General features: G+C 33.8%; 1 protein-coding gene across 1 annotated transcript in view; it reads left to right on the top strand.

Moving 5' to 3' along the window:
* The window catches only part of ADAM7 (ADAM metallopeptidase domain 7), a 55,030-nt gene that overhangs the window by 11,464 nt on the left and 20,665 nt on the right, over window positions 1-22,901 (top strand). Inside the window, exons 4-11 of the mRNA XM_017549766.2 lie at window positions 5,586-5,664; window positions 7,026-7,102; window positions 8,109-8,298; window positions 10,075-10,128; window positions 12,949-13,020; window positions 16,296-16,465; window positions 19,389-19,473; window positions 21,284-21,414. Of these exons, the coding sequence (XP_017405255.1) occupies window positions 5,586-5,664; window positions 7,026-7,102; window positions 8,109-8,298; window positions 10,075-10,128; window positions 12,949-13,020; window positions 16,296-16,465; window positions 19,389-19,473; window positions 21,284-21,414 (858 nt within the window). The remainder of the gene's footprint in view (window positions 1-5,585; window positions 5,665-7,025; window positions 7,103-8,108; window positions 8,299-10,074; window positions 10,129-12,948; window positions 13,021-16,295; window positions 16,466-19,388; window positions 19,474-21,283; window positions 21,415-22,901) is intronic.

Here is a 22,901-nt window from a genome sequence, read left to right on the forward strand (position 1 = left end):
TGTTGACCAGGATGGTCTTGATCTCTTGACCTCGTGATCCACCCGCCTCGGCCTCCCAAAGTGCTGGGATTACAGGCGTGAGCCACCGCGCCCGGCGGTTACACTGCCTTCTTTACTGCAGCTTTTTAGTATACCTTAAAGGCACAATGTGTAACTCTTCTAATCAGAACTGTTTATTTTTTCTAGGTTTTTTGCTTGTCTATATAAAATTTAGAATCATCTTGGAAATTTCTATTAAAAAGCCTGCTGGAATTTTATTGAATTTCATTTTAACTCATTGAATCTATAGATAAGTTTGGAGAGCCCTAACATCTCAATAATGCTGAGTATTCATGTTATAACTCATCTGCCTTAATGTTTATCAACATGTTTTAGAGTTTACAATCTACAGCTCTCACCTGTCTTTTGTTAAATTTATTTCTAAATATTTACTGCTCGTGGAGGTCTTATAAGATGAATTATTTTTATTACTTCATTTTTCTATTATTTGCATCTACTATATAAAAGAAAAATTGATTATTTAATTTTAGCTTTGGATTTCAGAAGCATTAGTAAATGAATTTATTGATTGTTTTGTACAGTACATAGAAATCTTCTAGGAAATTTACCATCATGTCATCTAAAAATACTGATAGTTTTATCTTCCTCTCTGATTATTATTTCTTTTATTTCTGTACTTTATGACAATAGCCAGGATCTTCATTACAATTTTACTAGAAAGGAGTGAGGGGAACCTTACGCTTCTCCTGATCTTAAAGGGAATGCATTCAATATTAAATGATTAATATAACAGTACCTGTACATTTGTCATTGATGTACTTTATCAGACTAAGAAAGTTCCTTGAAAAGTTTGCTTAAACTATTTTGTCTGAATCCAGTGAAATGTCCGTATGACAGTATACAATGATTTTGGTTCATGATACATTATTTTATAATAAATTACTGGATTTAGTTTGCTAATATCTTATTAAAGGTTTTTGAAATTATGTTACTGATTGCTATTCTGTGTTCCTAGTTTTTGCAATAGATCTGTCACATTTTGATAATAAACTATGTTGGGTTCCTGAGTTGGGAAATATTCTCTCCTCTATTTTCTAAAATAAATTATTTATTTTCAAAGTGTTTGACAGAATTTATAAATGAACCTGCATGTGCCTTGAGCATATTTTTGTGTACACATAGGAAAGAGGTCTTATAACAAATTCAAGTTTATTGATAAGGAGTTATTCAAAGTTTCTAATGTATCGTGCATTAGTTGTAAATTACGGTTTTCAAGAAAAAGGTCTATTTCACTTAAGTTGCTCCATTTTTTGGCATAAAGTGTTTCATACAATCATGTTATAATTTTTTAAAATGTAATAATTTATTTAGTGATAACATTTTTTAAAATTTCTAACATTGGTAATTTGGATCCTTCCTCCTTCATGATCAACCTAAAAGGGGCTATCAATTGTTGACCTTTTATTTATTTAGTTATTGTTAATTTTGTTTTGTTTTGTTTTTGAGACAGAGTCCCACTTTGTTTCCCAGGCTGGAGTGCAGTGGTATGATCATGGCTACTGCAGCCTCAATTTCCCAGCCTCAAGTCTTCCTCCCAACTCAGCCTCCTAAGTAGCTAAGACTATAGGCATGCACCATCATGCCTGGCTAGTTGTTTTAAAAACTTTTTGTAAAGACAGGGTTTCACCACATTGCCCAGGCTGGTCTTGAACTCTGAGGCTCCAGCAATTCTCCTGCCTTGGCCTCCCAAACTGCTGGGGTTATGAAGAGTAAGCCATCATGCCTGGCCTGATCTTTTCTTTAGCTTTGTGAATAATTGTTATTGGTTGTCTATTTATTTCACTGATCTCTTTTATTATTTGCATTATTTTCTTTGTTCTTATTGTTTATTTTTCTCTGGTTATACAAATGTTTAATATTTTGTAAGTATTTAAAATATTAATGTCATAGCATTTCCCTCAAGTCTTCATTTAGATACATCTCAAAAATCTTGATATGTTTCATTTTTATTATCATTTATTTCAAAATATCTTGTTTCTTTTGGGATTTCTTCTTTGAGTCATGAATCATTTTAAAGTATGTTATTTAATGACCAATGTTTGTATTTGTTTGAATTTTTAAAACGTATCTTTAGGCCAATCATTTGTGTATTTTGCAGTTTGTTATCTGATATTAACATAGCTAGTCCAGTCTGTTTATGTTTAATATATAAATAAGATACTATTCTTTTATTCATTTCCTTTCAATGTATCTGTGTCTTTACATTTAAAATGTGTCTTTTGTAAGAAAGAAATTAGTTTGATCCTCATTTTTGGTGCATTCCAATAATCTCTGATTTTTAATAGCAATGTTAACATTAACACTGAATGTTAGGGTTATTCCTTTTTAATAGGTTAACATTTAATGTTAATATTAACATTCCTATTAACATTACATTAAATTTTATGGTTAGTATGGTTGGAATTATTTCATTTCTGTTTATCTCCTCTGTTATTATTTTTTTTTCCTTTGAACTTTGGCTTACGTTATTTATTTTTCACTTTACCTACTGGCTTCTTATTAATCTGTTAACTTCATAACAATGACTCCATTATATTTAATTTTCATTTTAGAGATTGCAGCATATACTTACAATTATTAAGTTATTATTTATGGTTAATATCATGTCGTTTTATGTAAAATGCAAATACATTGCATTAAGTTCACTTACGCATACGACTTATTTGTACAAAGTTGTCGTATATATACACACATCTATATACACTATTAATCCCATGATGCATGACTATAATTTTTGCTTTAAACATTTATATGTATCTTATGTGAAAATACGTTTTAGTTTATTCATTTATTTATCATTTCTTAGCTCTCCCTTTTTGTTAGAGGTTCTGTTTTTCATGTGTTGTAATTTCATTCAGACTGAAGAACTTATACCAATTTTTGTGGCATAGATCTGTGACAAAAATTTACCTCAGTTTTATTTTATCTGCAAGTCTTTATTTTGTCTTCCTTCCTGAAGGCTATTTTGCTGTATATAAAATTCTGAGTTCACCAATTTTCTGTATTAAGAAAGGCTGATGATTGATGATGTTCTCCTGTCTCCTGGCCCACAGTCTCTAATGCAATGTTAACAGTGATGTAAATTTCTGTCCTCAGTATGCGTCGCGTTGTCTTTCTCTTTCTGGGTTAGAGATTTTGTCTTTATTTCTGATACTCTGCAATCTGACAGTGATGTGCAAAGGAGTGACTTTCTTCATATACGTGCTGCTTGATGTTTGCTGAACTTCTTGAAATTATAACTTATGTCTTTTACCAAATTGGGTTAATTTTCTGCTACTACTTTTCTGTTTTTTTTCTATGACACCCTTTTCCCACTTTTTCACACTCCACTTATCAGTATGTTACATCTTTGATATAACCTACATGGCTCTGAAGCTCTACTTTTTTTTTCTGACCCTTTTTCAGGTTAGGTAATTTCTACTGATCTCTCATTGAGTTTGTCAACTCTTTCTTTTATCAATTGTGTTCTTATTTTAAGTATGTCCAGTAAAACTTTTATCTAGGTATTTTTCAGTTATAAGATTTTCAATTTGTTTTTTGAAAAATATAACTTCCATTTATCCGCCACAGTTGTACATTGACAGTAATTCAATGTTTTATGTTTCTTCATTGTGTTAATTTGAATTATGAACAATTTGAACATTATATGAAACAGGCTCTGAATTCTGCTGTTCTGCTGAAAAGTTCTGATATTTTCATTTTATTTGGAGATCAACTTTGCTGGACTTAAACTGCAAATTCTGTCTTTTGGATGGCAGTTCAAATTATAGTTCAGTTGCTTCATTCTTAGCAGGGCTACTTTTAATCTATCCCTCACATGTCATAGTTCAGGAAAAATTCTGAATTTGAGACTGAATTTGTTTACAGAACTGAGGATTCTCCTTGCTCTCATTTTTTTTCCCCCATGAGAGGGCAGGGAGAATCCTCATTTCTGTAAACAATTACTGTGTTCTGTGGACATTCCTATTACTGTGATTACTCCAAATCCTGTTATATGGCTTTTCAAATCAGAACAACAGTGGTTTTCCAGCAGAGTTTTTTTCATTCTCTATAAGGTAGACTTCAGCCTGACCTCATGCTAAATGCTATATAACTGGAAAGCACATCTCATGCTGTGCCTTCTTCCCCCTCCCACGCTTCCTTTCCCTAAGGATGCTGACATTCCTTCAGAGTCTTCCTGCTTTCGCTCAGTGCCTAGATCCTTTAGGTACTTTCTTTATATATCTTATCCAGAACTAAAAAATTATACATCAAATGTCTGTCTGATAATAGCTTATTCAGCCATAGCAGAAGCGAAATGCTGTATTTCATTCATTTTAAACATTAGTTCAGCATTTATTTATTTTTTTTTTTGGCCATTCTTAATATTCCAAATACTATCTTAGAAACCAGGAGATACAAATAAATGAAAATGAAAAAGTCCCTTTCCTAAGGTAGTTACAAGTAACCTGGTAGACTGACATGAAATACATTGGGATGAACAAACAATATTGGTACGTCAAATTGGATATGCTTTCTATTTATGTACACCCCTTAATCTAAGAGTAATATTTAAAATTTGGGATATTTGGAGTCAAAACAGCAGCAACAATAACAAAAAATAAAAATGAAACCAAGAACATGTAATAGCAGCCACACACGTGGCCCATATAGCCTTGAATGCTTATTATCTTCGCCTATACAGAAAAGGTTTGCTGACCTCTAAAATACGTAATAAAAATGTGGCAAATGTGAAAATGAACATCTTTGGAAGTGTGAAATATACCTTAGGAAGGAATCTCAAAATCTGATTGATGGAATCAGGAAGTATGTTTTGGACTGATTTTTGAAGAATCTAGGAGTTTCTTATGTTCAGGTTGGTATCAAAAAGTGGCCATGAGTAGTCCAAAACGATGTTAAAGAAAAATTATTCAATGACAGTTGTTAAAGCACTGTAAGGCAGCCTTTATTCAGGTCCATCACTATCGACATAGAGACCACTGCAATGGTAGGGTCTTGCCACGCGGGAGACAGACTGATTGGGCTCAATTCCAAATATAGCATTGCTAATATGAATTTATTATAATTAATACACTGCTTTTATCTAAATATGTAGCTGTTAGGTTATTACATACTAAGACATATTCATCACATTTATCTTTTGATGTGATGAATATAAGACATATTCATCACATCTATCTTATGATGTCTTATATTTGTCACATATATTAATGCATGTATTTTGCATTAATTTTGGTCTCAGATTTTTGCTTAGATAACATTTTCTCTAAGTTATTTAAAAAATAGTACTTTGCTAAAACTGCCAGAATTTACTTTCTAGCTTTTCTACAGTCTTTATGAACCATTATATTCAGGAAGAAAGGCTTTTTATATCAGTGGGCTTGATTTTGCTTTACTATTTTTAGTAGAAAAGGATCTTACTGAGATTTAGAAGCAACCTGGACACTTCTCCATCACATTATTGGTTTTATCTGTCAGATTTTTAAATGAACAAATCTCACCACCTCTCTGCCCTCTTTTCTCAGGGAGTTCCTAGGCTCAAATTACAGTGAAACATTCTACTCCATGAAAGGAGAAGCGTTCACCAGGCATCCTCAGATCACGGTATCTTATGGAACATTCCTACGTCTCTTCTCTAAAAGTAGTATTTCCTAATGTGATTTAGAGACCCTGTTCTAGCTGTACAAGCTGCTCTAGAAAGTACTACGTCGGAAATAAGTTCTGAATTGATTACTCTCACTGAAAAATTTTAGAGTAAAAAATATAATCCTGTGGACCCTAAAGGAAGCTGCTGACTGCCTAACAAGCAAATCTGTAACTGCTAATATATCTTTCTTTTCCTAAACTGATTTCTATACACTCAATATGGTGTTAAGTCTAAAGAGGGTAAAGCAAGACACCAAAAATATAAGGCACCTTATGAGACTGTGATCAAGCTAAATGGATAAAATCCGAAGCTATGAAAAACTTTAAAATCTCCATTCGTTGATCCTTATGTGATTCTCACCACCTTGCCCAGTTTTTCTGATGCACCAATGTTGAGGTCTTTTCTTCAATCCTCAAATGATTTTTCATTCATTTGTTATTATTGTTCCATTAATTTTAATAAAATATATTTACAGATTTTATTTTTATACCCCCAATGCTTTTTTCCAAAACTTGTCCTCTGTAACCTTCTACCAAGAACATTGCCTTTTTTTTTATTTTATCAAAACTATATATTTAAAAATGTATTTCCTCCTTTTAAAGCAAATGTCAACTTCTATGAGAGCTAAGTCTTCATGCAATCTTCAAAACAGGACAAGAGGAAAACTGGGTAACATTCTTCTCTGCAGGGAGTGGGTTATTTGTGAAGGTGTGAGTCCCTGGAGGGCCATAAAAAATGTCATTCATAGACAGGATTTGAACACATGGAAATAATGGGAAAAATAATTACCTGATTGGACTACCGTGGGCAGAGCATCAAGCAGGCAGTAACAAAGAGACCAACTTGATTGAAGCAGAGAGGCAGGAGAGAAAGGCATTAGGGGAACTGGTTGGAGAGGGGGACCTAGTTTTAATGATAATCAAGCATTTGGCTTAATTTCATGGGCAACTGGGAAAAATTATATTATCACAGAAAGGTTACTATGGTAAAAATTGTATGGTGGATTAAGAAGTAATATTTCTAAGGAAAAGGGCCACATTTCTAAAACTACTGTCATCACTAACAGACTATTTAATTTTTAGGGGAAGAATCTATACTTTGCTTTACACAAAATAATAACATAATGAAGGTAAAAGTTCTCTGAAGCAGGCTCAAATATTTCCAAATGAGAGAATTTAATGAATAGATGCATGAACAAATATCAATGCAATTTGTCAAAATAAAATGTTGATATATTCTGAACAAAAACTATTTATATATCAAATTTGCATAATATCAATACTTATACATAAAGTAATAGAGTCTTCTTTTATTTTAGGATCACTGCTTTTACCAAGGATCCATAGTACATGAATATGATTCAGTTGCCAGTATCAGTACATGTAATGGTCTAAGGTAATGCAGAATGTCTTTCTTTGTTCTTTATGAGTTTCCTATGGATTTCCAAAGAAATTAACTTTGTTGATTTGGTTTTATCAGTCCTGGTATGTAGAAAAATTCATGAGACAAAAGCTACTGTGGATTTTTATCAGTTTCAGCTGTAGTCTGTGGTTTATGTTTTGACAAAGAGATGTCTAATGCATAGTCCTGAACAAGACAAGCTTTGCAGTACATGGATAAAGGATTCACATTTGGAAGATTACTGAAAATCATTTAGTCTGGCCTCTCATTTTGCAGATCAGGGTATTGACTGAAATTAGAGACTTTCTCCTGAATATTCCATTTGCTAGCGATAAAACTGAGTATAAAACCCAGGTCTTTTTAATGCGAATTTTGTAAATTCCCATTATACAATAATGCTTGGCTCATTTAGGTTTTTACTAAATCAAACTGTGTTTACAGTCTTTCGAAAGTAAAAAATCAGAAGTAAAGCCTATAGTTCTCTATACATCACAGACAAAGAAGGACAATGTGGAGAGGTAAAGAATAGGACAAGAAGGAAGTTCTGTCTTTAATTATGAGAAATTTACTTGAATAGTTCTCAGTATTTTCAAGAACGAGAACTCCCTTTAATGACACAATGATCACATACTAGTATTTTTACTTTCATAAATGTACTTTCATATTTATCCCATGTCAAGACAGACAAAGAAACTCACAAAATTTTTGCAATAACTCCTAAGTGGTTCACAACCACCATTGGGACTTGCTACTCTACCTGTACTCAAAGCAATATTGGACTGTTAAACTTCTGAAAATCCAGTAAGTTGACTCTTAGAAAAAAGGTACTGATTCAGTCAAAGGTTATGTATCATCACATTTCCTTACCAATGAAAGCACCCTCCTGCATGTTCATGAAGCACTGGTTTTGTAGTTTCTCTTTCGTGAAGAGACAAAGTCAATAAAATAAAATAGAGCAGTTATAGACCTTGAGTAGACATTGTGTTCCCAATTTCTACAGGGGATTCTTCAGAGTAAATGACCAAAGATACCTCATTGAACCAGTGAAATATTCAGATGAGGGAGAACATTTGGTGTTCAAATATAACCCAAGGGTGCCTTTTGTTGCCAATTTTTCCTGTATGGAGCTTAATTTTACCAGGAAAACTGTCCCAGAGGATACTGAATCTAAAGGAGACTACAAAATGAAAGTGAGTAATTTATTACTAAATCATCTTTACCCCATATGAAACACTTTTTATTTTCTTGATGATGCCTAGGAGAAAGTCTGAGTCCAGCTAGTGAAATCTAAGTGCTACTTTGAGTCTGGCACTTCATCTACTACTTGAAATTTGAAAACTTTCATTTTTGTTATCTATGTAAAAAGTATTTATTTCATAGATTAAATCTCAGTTTGTTTCATCAGTTTCCAAAAAGGATGATTCTACAATCCTACATGTAGATTGAAAGCATTGGGGCTATAAGTAGTTGGAAATAATGAAATTTGTAACGTCCTAAAACCTAATCTAGAGATACTGTCTTCCGTTGTCTTCCCTGCCATTTTTTGCATTTATTGATGAACAGCTATGTTCTTCCCTTCTTATCATCCAAATGTTTTAACAATGAAGGATAAAACAGGTTCAGTTTTTGGTGGGATGATTGCATAAATGTACTCCTTGGAGCTTTAGGCTTTTCTGTAGAACAAATCCATATCCCCTTAAATTCCTAGTGGATGTTAGCCTGTAAACTACATGGTTGTTTTTCTTCTTCATATGTCCATGATTCATACAGTGTCTGAAACATACTGGATGTCAAATGAATGTTTCTTGATTGAATAAATCAACAAATAAATGATTACTTAGTCCATAGAAAAATGGTCTCGCCAAATCTCTGAACAGTTTACCTCCGGCTTGTCCTCAGAGAATACGCACGTACCTCAGTGCTTGCATACTGAAAGCTGAACACTTAGAATAATTTCCTGATATTGGTGTTTGATAGAAATAAAAGATCAGCCAGGCGAGGTGGCTTAAGCCTGTAATCCCAGCACTTTGGGAGGCTGAGGTAGGCAGATCATTTGAGGTCAGGAGTTCGAGACCAGTCTGGACAACATGATGAAATCCTGTCTCTGCTAAAAATACAAAATAAATGGCCGGGTGGTAGTGGCATGCACCTGTAATTCCAGCTAGTTGGTAGGCTAAAGCAGAAGAATCAGTTGAATCCAGGTGGCGGAGATTGCAGTGAGCCAAGATCGTATCACTGCACTCCAGTCTGGGTGACAGTGAACCCTGTCTCAAAATAAAAATAAAAAATAAAACAAAATATCTATGAATAACAAAACTTATACATGTTTCCTTGGAATTGAGACTACTGCAAATTTGAAGGTTGGGAGAAATGTAGTCAGTCCTGTTAGTCCAGCTGATGTTTTAACTCTCAGGTACAGATGGGCGTTTTCACATGAGCTTACTAATGAAGCATTTACTCAGTAAATGAAAAAAAAAAAAAAAAACCCTAAATGTTAAAGTATGTGTTTATGATTATCTACAACTCTTATTTGATCTGAAAACCTAAAAAGAGCAGTACAAAAAAGAGCTAATGCATGCTGGGCTTAATACCTAGCTGACGGGTTGGTAAGTGCAGGAAACCACCATAGCACATGTTTACCTGTGTAACAAACCCACACATCCTGCACATGGACCCTGGAAATTAAAAAATTAAATCTTAAAAAAAGAAACGTAAAAAAGAAAGTCAAATAGGAAACATTGTTTCCATAATAATAAAATCTGGTGCATAGGACCCCATGTTTAATCATAGAGTAGATCTCATTTAGATAAATTCATACAATTTCTATATATTCATGTGCCTTCCCTTTTTGTATCAATAATATTAACATTTCTTACCATGAAAATATTAGGGTTTTTCTTTCCAACTTAAAGGGTTAAGATAAAAAGTATTAATTATATTTCACTGAATTTTCCTTAAATTTACAGGGCATCTACAATGAAAAATATGTTGAATTGTTCATTGTTGCTGATGATACTGTGGTAAGTTTTCAACTGAATATTTTTCTCTTTATTCTTCCTTGTAGAACTTGTAGTTATTATTCTAGCATAGAAAATAAGGTATTCTAATCAGAGTTCCAATCTAGGCTCAAGTCCTATTTTTAGCTTCCCAAAACAGACACACATAAGAGACTGTGGGGTTCTTTGCCCAATAGCAGACTGAGCCAAAATAGAACATTCCTCCCCATTAAGAACATATGGAAATGCTGAACGACATGTAAAATGTTGAAAATATTTTAGCAAACTATTGTTAAGCTCAAAAGAAAAAGTGGAAAATCTCCAAGTACTAAAAATGAAGAAGAAAATCTCTATCAGAGCAGTAAGTAAAATTCAAAGGCTTGGTGACCCCGATATATAGAATACAAAAAGAGACAAGAAATTAAACCTCATGAGAAGAAAATACTGAAACTTGGAAATGAGTCCTCTGCATCATTCTCAGAAAAGGGAACTAGAAATGTGCCGCAGAAACTGTAAGAGGTGAAGGAAATTTTCTGTCTTCCTGTAGCCATGAGCAGGTAAAATGTTACACGGGGAAAACAAATCCCCTGTTTGTGTTATGCACAGATGTGCAACATGATATTATATATTTATACAGATGCAGAATTGCCAAGCAAATTTTTAAATATAAAAGCTTATTAGAGGCCTGCAAAACTGCTGGAGGTCAAGTCAAAAATGCCCTAAAATGACTTTTTAATAATCCAAGAGAAAATGAACCACATGAGGAAGAGTCAACCAACTTAAAGAAAAGGAGAATAAGCTCACCAGGAGCTGTAAATCATCCAGTGATATTTCAGACTATGCTGTAACATTACATGTTTAAAGTTATTAAAGGTGTAAAGATGAATAAAAATGACATTAAAATAATTAGAAAAGACTGGACAAAAGGGCAGGCATACTTGTTTTAACATTTATAAAAGGAAAAATTATATACCATTGAAAAAACTAAACAGAAGATTAGACACACGTGAAGAAAGAATTAGTGAATTAAAGAATGGAGGAGTTAGAGAAACCACCATTTCTCCAGAGAAATAAAAAGTTGGAAACTGTAAAAGAGAACATAAGAGATATCAGTTCAGAATACAAAGTTTATGAAGAGTGAGTGAGATTGATTGGATGAGAGATGACAAATGAGAGACAATTCTTGAGAATTTTCTAGAAGTAAAGGAATAAGTAAATCAGATAACATGGAGAAAAATGTCTGAATATCAAAGACAAAGAAAAAATCTTTAAAAATCAACTATAAGAAGGAGATAGATTGCCTGTAAGTAAACCACAAACAGAGCATATGTTTTAAACAAAAGAAGACATAGGTTTCTAAAACAGTAGGTTCAAACAGTTAATGCAATATGTTGTATAATTTAAATTGAGTACTAAAATATCAGGCAAGGATAATAGGTTGGGAGAAAAAAAATTCATACTTAAAATGTTCAACAGAATTTTAGATTAGGAATGTAAAGTTAGTCACAATTTTACACTTTGTAAGTAAGGCATGAGTGTTAAATTTTAATAATAATAATATATGTTATTAAAGACTAAGAAGAGTTTATTAAAATTTTAACTCGGATACTAAGGAGAAGGGTTGCTTGGTGTGACTTTAGCTGCATTAAAACGGGCTTTGTATGTATAGCTCTTACACATGCGGCTTTAATAGTGTCAAAATATTTAAGGGTTTCTTTATTTAGAGAAGTTCCTGTGGTAAGTCATACATTTTCATTTGACAAATAGTTAATGAACATCCAATATGCTAGATCCTGAGTATTAATGATATATATGATACCCAAATAAAAGGGCAGCAGAGGTCAGGTGCGGTGGCTCACATCTGTAATACCAGAAGTTTGGGAAGCCAAGGTGGAAGGATTGTTTAAGACCAGGAGTTTGAGACCAGAGAAAGACCCCATCACTACAAGAAAAGAAAAAAAATTAGCTGGGTGTGGTGGTGTATACCTGTGATCCCAGCTACATGGGAGGCTGAGACAGGAGGATCACTTGGGCTCAGGAGGTTAAGGGTACAATGAGCCATGTTCACCCCACTGTACTCCAGCCTGGGTGACAGAGCAAGACCTTGTCCCAAGGAACAACAATAACAGAAAGGGCAAGAAAGCAAGGGAAGGGTAGAAAATTCGAGCATTCCAGTCGTATAAAATAAGGAAACCAAAGGCAGTCTTTGGAAACAAGTTGAGATGTTTACATATCTTGAAGATAGTGAGGAATTCTCAGCAGGAAAGTGAAGTGAGGATATAGATGATGGTCCCAGAGCTAACAAGTTGAAAAAAAAAGAACAGGACACAGATGTCTGAATCCTGGGAAACACCAACCATTAAATAAAGATTTGGCAATACAAGTGCAAATCTCACACCTAACCATTCCTCCTTCCTCTTCTCTGGTTGAAAATCACTGATTGACAAAGTACCTGATCTTTGTGATCCCTAAGATAGCCTCTGAATCTTTCTCCACGGTCAATTTTAGGCAGTGAATTCTTATCAATCAATCAATAGAAATCCTGTTGTGAAATATATTTATCATCCAGCATTTAAGGAGATAATGGAAATGCGCAATAAAATAGCAGGAGTGTACGGAGTAATAGAAACCAAGAAATTAAGAAATTTATTGAAACAGAAAATGGTCAACATTAAGCGTGGACAAGATGACCATAAAGGAAAATATGTTCGCAATGTATTTGATAATTAAGAGAATATTCATTAAGCCAATGATTTTTTTTTTCTGATGATGAATGAAGTATTTTGGTGAGTTTTATGCAACTCCTATTCTTAATGAATGTTAATATGATATTTATATTTCCAGTATCGCAGGAATATTCATCCTCATGATAAATTAAGGAACCGAATTTGGGGAATGGTCAATTTTGTCAACATGGTAAGGTTTGATATGGTTTTTGAATCAAGCCAAAAATACAAAGGCAAAGAACCTTTTATCACAGATCTCTGCTGGACCATTGTAGTCATCTGATATTAAGGCAATACAAACTACAGATATTCACCAAATAAACTAATAAGCCAAAATCCACTAGAAATAATAATAACAACAACCAAAGCTCTGAATTTTCAGTTTTCTACGTAAATGACATTTAATATTGAAATAAGTTTCAAAACTTGGTCTATAATCACAAAATTTATGAAGCAATATACAAAGAATATGAACATCAATCACTATAAACCAAATCTCACTACTTTAAATCACTGTTCTGTAGACTTGTGTAATGAAAAGCCTTTTAAGCTATAATCTATTGTCCATGGTTTGGCATGGTAAGTGGGGCAACTGTTTCAGTAAAACATATTAAAATGCTCAATTTATCTAAAAAAACTGAATTTCAACACATTTTTTTTGCTCACTGTTTGCTTAGAACATTTTTTTGTTCTAAGACACCTCAGCCTGAATACGAGGATAAAGAGCTATAAAGAAAAATAAGAAAAAGCTGTAAAGAAGGCCCCTCTAGGCCAATGGTTATTAGTTCACCAGTTGAGGGACATTTGTTTGTAGTTTTAGATAGGATTTTCCATAGACACCAATTATGTCAAGTTGGTTGATAGTGTTTTTTCAGATATACATAAAACAGTAAATACGATGGCTTTAAATATTTGTATACAGTTGTACGTGCAAATTAAAATTTATTTTTTGTAAATAACTAAGAAGTAGGAATACTGGGTGATATCAAAGTGTGTGCTTCTTTAGCTGTTTCCCACACATTCTAACATACTTTATTTTAAATATTCATCCAACTAAAAATATTTCTAATGTGCCTTGTAGCTTTCTCTGATTCAGTGGCTATACATAAGTGTGTTTTATAATTTTTAAATATTTGGGAATTTATTATATTTATTTATGTTTATTAAGCCCTCATTTTTACTCTTTGAGAACTAGAGATTATGGTTTTTTAAATTTCAATTGTTTAAAATTTGAGTTTTTTTTTCATGGCCCAGAATCTGGTCTAGGATGGTGAATGTGCATGTGTACCTGAAAAAAAAAAAAAAAGAATATTTCACTATTGCTTTGTTAGAGTTTTCTACAGATATCAAGTATGTCAGGTTGGTTGATAGTGTTTTTCACATCTCTATATTCATACTAATTTTCTGTTTTATAACAATTACTAAGATAAGAGTGTTGAATTCTCCAACTATAATGGTGAATTTGTCTGTCTCTCCTTTCACTGTTATCAGCCTTTGCTTTCTATATTCCAAAGCTCTGTTGATTAGTGGCAAATGCATTTAGAATCACTATGCCTTCTCAGAGAACTGACCATCTTGTCAGTGTGTAATTACCTTTTTTAACCTTTGTTAATATTCTTTGTTCTTAAGCGTACTTTATCTGATTAATACAGCCACCTACTGCAGCTTTTTTTTTATTTGTGCTTACATCTTTGGCTATGTTTTTACTTTTACTTATATCTTTATAGTTAAATATAATTTCTTGTAGATAACATATTTTTTTCTTTGTCAAATCTGTTAAAAGATCTCTATCTTTTAACTGGTATATTTGGTCAACCTACATTTAATATAACTGTTGATATAATTGGATTAAAATCTATAATTTTGTTAATTATTTTTACTTATTCAGTGTTCTTCATTTCTCTTATCCTTTGTCCTGCCTGCTTTTGGATAATTTTTTATGATTTATTCTACCCCCATCATTGGTTTTTAAAAACTATTTTTAGTGTTTAAATATGAGTGCAATATATTCCTAAAAAAACACAATCTAACTTCAGATAGTGTTATAGCACTACCCATGTAGAAGTATCTTGTAAAAAATTTACTCCAATTTATCCAATCCACCTTTAGTGCTAATATATATATATACATATATATATATATATATATATATATATATACATATATATATATATATATTCAGGGCCAAGAAGAATAAGGATACATATTACAGGCTCCAGAATAGATCTGAGGTCAGAGTTTGACTAGATATTTAACTTCAGGAGAGTTTAAAAGGCACCTAATTCTCATGATTATGAAATGACTTTTTTGGGCTCTATTGACACATGGAATTCAGCACATTCATATCCTGTAGGTTAAAAAAAGTAGAATATTAACACAAGATTATTGCTATAGGAATGAGATGAGTATCACACTTTGTATTGACTAGTTACATTGCCTAGTAACTTTGTATGGATGATCTTTCCATTTCTGTTCATTCTGTGTTCATAGTTTATCATTCACTTTCTTTCAAACTACTTGCACTGACTATTGTGGAATGTAACACTGATACAACACATATTCCTTTCTCTCAAAATTCCCATAATAATTACATGAACTCTGATTTCTTTTGTCCCGGCATAAAAGCATCTATCACCCAAGTGTTTACAGATCAGGTAGGAACAGGTGTGAGGTTTATAGGCTACAACTATTTCTGCCTGCTTAGAGCAATGCCTAATAACACTTCTCAGATTTTCTTTTAAAAGGCACCTACAAAAATCACACATAAAGATAAAACACAGCAGCTAAGCTAAGTTTTTGAAAACCAATACCAGCTTTCTAACCTGCCACAGAATAAACACGTGGGCTAAAGCATGAAGGTGAGAACACATGGACACAGGGAGGGGAGCATCACACACTGGGGTCTGTCGGGGGGAAATGGGGGAGGGACAGCAGGGCGTGGGGAGTTAGGGAGAGATAGCATGGGAAGAAATGCCAGATATAGGTGATGGGGAGGAAGGCAGCAAATCACACTGCCATGTGTGTACCTATGCAACAATCTTGCATGTTCTTCACATGTACCCCAAAAGCTAAAATGCAATAAAAAAAAAGGAATGAATGTGAGTAAGGAGCACTCACACCACCTGCCACTGTTAGTAAATTCACACTTTTAGGCCAGTTCTAACCTCAGAACTTCAACAAATTCTTCCAGCACATCCTGAGACAATGCCTGTAAGACTTAATGATAGTTCAAGGAAGCAGACCTTTCTGATCAAGTTTTATTGTTGACCAGAAAATTCATCAGGTATTCTGGGCAATGCACTCTCTGTTCCACTTTGATACATCTATTTGTAAAATAAGGCTTTCACCATCTACTTATGTACCTCACACGTTCAAGTTATTGTTTATGGGGAAACATAGAGGAATATAGTAATGTAGAAGAATCTTTCTAGCAACTTGACTTTGTGAAAAATGATTTTTTAACAGATTTATAAAACCTTAAACATCCATGTGACGTTGGTTGGTGTTGAAATATGGACACAGGGAGATAAAATAGAACTACATTCAAATATAGAAACTACCTTGTTGCATTTTTCAGCTTGGCAAGAAAGGATTCTTAAAACAAGGAAGGATTTTGATCATGTTCTATTACTCAGGTTGGTGACTGCTCTATTTCCTTGCAGATTGTAGGTGGATTATTACAAAAGAAAACAAAAAACTGAACGGAAATGAAACAAACTTTTAAAGCAGTTGACTTTTGGGTAGTACACAGGGACAAAATGCTATCTGTAGCTATACAAAAATTTTCCAACGAAGCACAGTGGCTTATACCTTTAATCCCAACATTTTAGGAAACCAAAGTGGGAAGATTGTTCTAGCCTAGGAGTTCAAGACCAGTCCCAGGCAACATACCAGACCCCATCTGTACAAAAAAATTAAAAATTAGCTAAGCATGGTAGCATACACCTGTGGTACCAGCTACTTGGGAGGCTAAGGCTGGAGGATCCCTTGAATCCAGGAGGTTAAGGCTAACATGAGCTGTGACTGTGCTACTGCACTCCAGCCTGAGTGACAAAGAGAGACCCTGTCTCAATAAATAAATAAATAAATAGAAGTTTTCAAGTGGACTACTTCATAATCTTTCTAACATTAATACCAGAAAAGAAAAATTCTAATATTTTCATATTGCTTGGTAGGCTTAAAATGCCATTAGGTAAACAAAGTGCTTTTGGAATCCATTTACATTTCTTATCAGCATCCAGTGCTAACTCCTCCCACCCTCCCAGTGTTGTCCCATTCTAATATTTTACCAAAACCTGCCTTTTTGGGAAAGCACCTCACCTCCTGGACATTCCCCTCATCAAAATCTGCCTACCTAGTGACCAGTCCTTCAATACCATCTTCTCTACTATATAATTGAACAGGAATCTTATCTGATAAGTGAAACCTGTCACAGCTTTAATATGCCCAAGTAAAAGTGTGACTTTGTCTAGACTACTCAATCTTTAATTTATTTAAAAAGGGGAATTTTATTATTTTTGTTATTCAAGATACCTAGCACAGTTCTTCACCCAGAGGAAAAGGATAGGTAATTATGGAACTGAATCTAATATAACCTAGTATTTAGTGCAGTCCTGTAATCCTAAAGAATGCTAAATTGTGGAAGAACTACTTTGGAGCAATGCCATCTTTTAGGATTTTTTCTGATGGCCTTAAAGCTACTGTATTAGAATAGTATCGACTTTTCCTAGTTTATGTACCCATAATACTGTTATTTCCCCTAAGGCCTGCAAACCCAGCCTGGTAATCTATTATTATTTAAGTGTTGGCTTTCAGTATGAACTCAAAACCCTCAAGTTTCCATTACCTGTAGTCAGAAGTCAGATTCAGTCCTTTGGCAGATTCATGAGAGTGAATCAGACCTCCAAAGTAATGTAATTTCTGGTTTTTATATCTGGGATGGCCCACAGCATATACCTCGAGAAGCATAGTTGTGCCTGGGCTTGGACTTCAATATTCATGCATTAGCATGCCCCAAAATCATGGGGAATAGAGAGTAGCAAAGTTTCACCATAAATTTCAGAGTGGGTAAGACTAACTACTTTGCCCTCTCCTTATACATGTATTTTTAAATACTTAATAAATAAAACCAACAATATTTTGAATGGGTATAAGTAGAAAACTGTTTAACTTCCTTAGAATATCTTCTATTCTAACCAGTAGCTTCTCATATCAATAGGATGCCTGCAAGTAAGGAGATAGGATGAAATGCTACTAAATAGCCAATTAAGCATCATGTTTGGGTCTTCTTACATGTTAAAAGCTTCTTGGGTATCTTCCCTTCTGTATTCCCTTAGATATAGAAGAGGCAAGACAGTATATATGGCATTATCATGGTATTACTTGATTTCAGTTTACTGAAATAGTCAATTTCAAATACTGATGGTCAAATACTGATGCCTTAAGTGTAGGAAGAGAAACATTTCAGTTATTAAAAAAAAAAAATATGGAGCGTATCTTAACCAAAAAGTAAAGACTGTAAGGGGTCATCTAATCTGACCACCTTTCTTGTCTTTGAGTTCTATTACATTCCAGGTATGGCCCTTCAGCCTTTAAAGGGCTCTTTTTAAAGTGGTTCAACTCTAAATACCATTCCTGAAATCAAATCAAATTTGGATTCCTATAGTATAAATATCTACATTTGTCTTTTCAAGTAATCCAACGACAGTCCTCATTTTGTCTGACAACTCCTTCAAATGTTTTATTATAGCTATCAAATCCTACCTGAGTTTCTACGGTTGATTAAAAGTCTTAATGCTTTTCAATCACAGCTAATCAATCATGGTGTTAAGTCCATTCACTGTGTTACTTATTTTTTTCCTTCTAAGCACTTTTAAACTTCATTAATTAATTAATTTCTCATCTTGTAAGTGGTTTCTTCCAAAGCTGAGGGCAGAGTAGACTGGAGCCAGGTAAAATGGGATTTCAATTTTATTTATTTATTTGTTTATTTTTGAGACGGAATTTCGCTCTTGTTGCCCAGGCTGGAGTGCAATGGCGCGATCTCGGCTCACCGCAACCTCCGCCTCCTGGATTCAGGCAATTCTCCTGCCTCAGCCTCCTGAGTAGCTGGGATTACAGGCACGCGCCACCATGCCCAGCTGATTTTTTGTATTTTTAGTAGAGACGGGGTTTCACTATGTTGACCTGGATGGTCTCGATCTCTTGACCTCGTGATCCGCCCGCCTCAGCCTCCCAAAGTGCTGGGATTACAGGTGTGAGCCACCACGCCTGGCGTTCAATTTTATTTTTTGATTTGTATTTTTTTTGTTTTTGTTTTATGCCTTTCTATAATGTCAGCTTAAGATTGCACTGGCTTTTTCAATGCCTCTAATATCCCACAGATTAAAGATGAGCTCAATATCAACTAAGGTCAGCCACAATTCCAAAACTCCAAAAAGAAGAAGGCATTTTCACATGCAAAAGCATTGGCATTGTTGGGGTTCACTGCAATTTGATCTTTGTGTTAACTAAACTATGAACTCAGATTGAAGAGTATATTTGCATCTTTTTCCATAGTGGGAAGTGGCTCTACACACATGTGCAAGGAATTTCTTATCCAGGGGGTATGTGCCTGCCCTATTATTCCTCCAGTGTCATTAAGGTGGGCTGTGTTTTATTTATTATTACCTAATCAAAAATGTTTGAATAAAATTTCTGTAATGTCCTGAGTTCCATGGAAAGAGACCATGTGTCCATTTTCTCATATATACTCACAAAGATATGTCACAAATAGACTGCTTTGTTTTCTTTATTAAATGAGTAAAAATTTCTCATTAAAAGTTATATATAAATATTGAAGGTAAACTAGTTTTGTTCAGAGTTTGGAAGGATGGCATAGCACAGATCAGCATGCAATGATTAGTAAAGCTCCTTTGCATGTGACATATGCTATTTATAAGGACAAATAATGTCCACAAAAGTTGACGGCTCATTTAACAAGTGAAGATAATTGTTCCTGTGATGTTAATGAGAAACATAAACCACTTCATAAAGCATTTCAAGACAGGCTTTCAATTTACTTTTAGAAAGCATAAGACCTATAAACTGTTGACTCTGTTTATGTGATCCTTTCCAAAGTCTCTAAGCTTCTAGTAAATGTTGTCCAAGTAAACCCATGTGAGAGATTCTTGAAAACATTAAGGTTTCTATTTATTTCCTTTATGTTGCTGCCTAGTTGTTGCTATGCCATTTCTGGTATTAAAACCAAAAACTTAAAAGCTAGTACTTATTTATATGACCACATGACTTATTTATTATATAGCTATTTTTATGCTTATACATTTTCCTATGGTATTTCAGTAACATAAGTTTTGAATCATAAAGTCAATTTAATCTGATATATGCTGTTAGATTATGCTACCTAGACTAGAATATGATATTATAACCACTCCAGGACACATGTTAAACTTTGTGTGAGTAAGATGAGTTGACTAAATTTGGTGTGTTTTATTAGCTTTATAGTAATCTGATAGCCTACTTCTTTTTGGAAATTAATTTTTTATTAACATAGAAATTAAAGCAGTTAACAACTAATTCTTCCATGGATTTGATATCTCTGACATTTAAGTTTTTCTCATAATAGAAACTTCCTCTTTAAGATTGTACAGCCTTGTTATGCCATGTGAGACTATACATTGAAAATGAGAACCTCACATATTTTTATTTGTATCAAATTTGAATATCTAGTACAAAGAAGACAATATTATTTCTTATATTGTGTAGGATATTTATCTTAGTTCATTCTAGCTGTTTTAACAAAATGTCATGAATGAATGACTAAGAAACAATAGAGATTTTATTTCTCACAGTTTCAGAGGCTAGGAAATCCAAGATCAAGGCCTTAGCAGATTGGGCGTCTGGTGAAGCCTCTCTGGCTCATAGTTGACACCTTCTCGCTGTGTCCTGACATGGTAGAAGGAGAAGGGGATCTCGTTCAAGCCTCTTTTATAAGACCGTTAATCCCACTGATGAGGGCTCTCCCCCCATGACTTAATCACTGTCCAAAGACTTCACCTCCTATTGTTATCACCTTGAGGTTAGTTTTATTCCTTCAACATATGAATTTTGAAGAGCTAACAGTTTTTAGCTATTTATAAGAATGAGTTTCTATAAATTTAACAATGACTATTATTAAGCCACAAAGAAATAAACTCAAAATGTTAGAGCTACAGGTACTTAAAAAGTCACTTTCTTGGCTTTATTATATAATTAAACAAAATGAGATACAGGGGACAGAAGTAATTCAGTCCATGCCTTTTTAAATAGGTACCAGTTAAGCAGCAGCTAGAAACCAGGTCTTTCAACCACTAGTTTGAAGCACTATGTAATACACTATGTAATAAAAAAAAGCACTATGTACTATCTTTCAAAAATTTCTAAGTCAGTTGTTGTTGTTGTTGTTGTTTTATCAGGATCTTTTACCTGACACAAATATAGTTGCAAACAGAATGGCCCATCAATTGGGGCACAGCCTCGGGATGCAGCATGATGAGTTCCCATGTACCTGTCCTTCAGGAAAATGTGTAATGGACAGCGATGGAAGGTGAGGTTCTAACAATATAAAGAATACACTTAAATATTTCAGAAGTGGACTTCAAGTCAAAATCCATTATTGCAGGATATGTTGTTATGCCATGGAATTTCCTAAAAAATCTGTTACATAATAAACTAAGCATGGGAGTTTTTCTTCTGAAGCTAAATCTTACCAACTGGTAGTGTTTCTCTATGGTGATACCGTGAGAGAAATTCCAAAACTCTTTCTAGGTGCATTGCAAAAGTGTACCCTGAACAATTAGTACCAATCACTACTAAGGCAATTAGGGGAGAAATAGACTCTGTATGCCTTGTTTTGTCATCTTTTCTATCAGCTATAATGTCTTCTTTCACGTCTTTACTCAAATGTTTGTCCCACCAAAGTTTGCTCTGGCCCCCGATCTAGAGCACACATACATCTTGGCATTTCAACTCCTACTCCTTTTGTTTTTTGTCTTCTCCTTAGTACTTACTACTATCTAGCATATTCTCTGTTTTATGCATTTAGCTTATTTATAATTTTACTCTTCTTCTAGAATATAAGCTAGTCTCCCAAGGTCAGAGGATTTTATTTGTTTGGATCACTGTTACATCACCATTGTACTAGAAAAGTCCCAAGCACATATTAGATACACCATAAATAGTTACAGAATAAATGACTATCCAGCATTCCCCACTGTACTGCAAATTACCATGCAGTCAGGTTCTAAGTCTTGCATAACTCTGAATTCCTTCATAACAGGTATACATAAAGCATTGTATATAGTAAGAAAAGTTTCTTAAAGACCAATGCTTCCAAACACCAATTAAATGAAGTAAAGTGGCTAACACACCCAAATGTGATGAATGGCATAGAGTAAGAACTCAGTAATTAATATTTAGCTTTACATTATTATTTACATAATTAGTAATATTATTCAGAGTCCTACCATCTTAGTCTAATGCAATCAAGATTCTAAAGTCCTACTGTATTTAATTATTAAGTCAATAAAAATGTTAAGGGAATCAAAAGAAAAGGAAGATGGAAGGGAGACAGATTTCATTTTAAGAAGTATATAACATTCTTAAAGATATGAGTATTATTAAATACACCGTTTGTCCTAACAAATTTACAGAGAACCACTTTGTGCCAGGCACTGTGTTAACTAGTGTTTTGTTCTGTTTTGTTTTGTTTTTAAATCGCACATGATACAATTATTGCTTTGAGATGCTTGTAATCAAGTAGGGATGCTGAACAAGTACATAGGTTATTTCAAGGGGACCAAATTAAAGAGGCTATAGAAGCAGTGAACATAGAAAATCAGGCTATAATGTGGGCTTCAGGAAGGATTTGCTGGAAGCTGTACAGCCAAGATATTTTTGCTAAAATAGCATGGGTTAGCTGTGTTTTGAGAAGGTATTTTCTATAATAAAGAACCCAGTTACTTACATTTACATTGGATCTTTCTAAATGCTTCATAAAATGCTCACAGCTGCTGTAGCACTCTGCGTGGATAT

The sequence above is a fragment of the Cebus imitator genome, unplaced genomic scaffold (genome assembly GCF_001604975.1).
Source record: "Cebus imitator isolate Cc_AM_T3 unplaced genomic scaffold, Cebus_imitator-1.0 Scaffold221, whole genome shotgun sequence".
NCBI lineage: Eukaryota > Metazoa > Chordata > Mammalia > Primates > Cebidae > Cebus > Cebus imitator.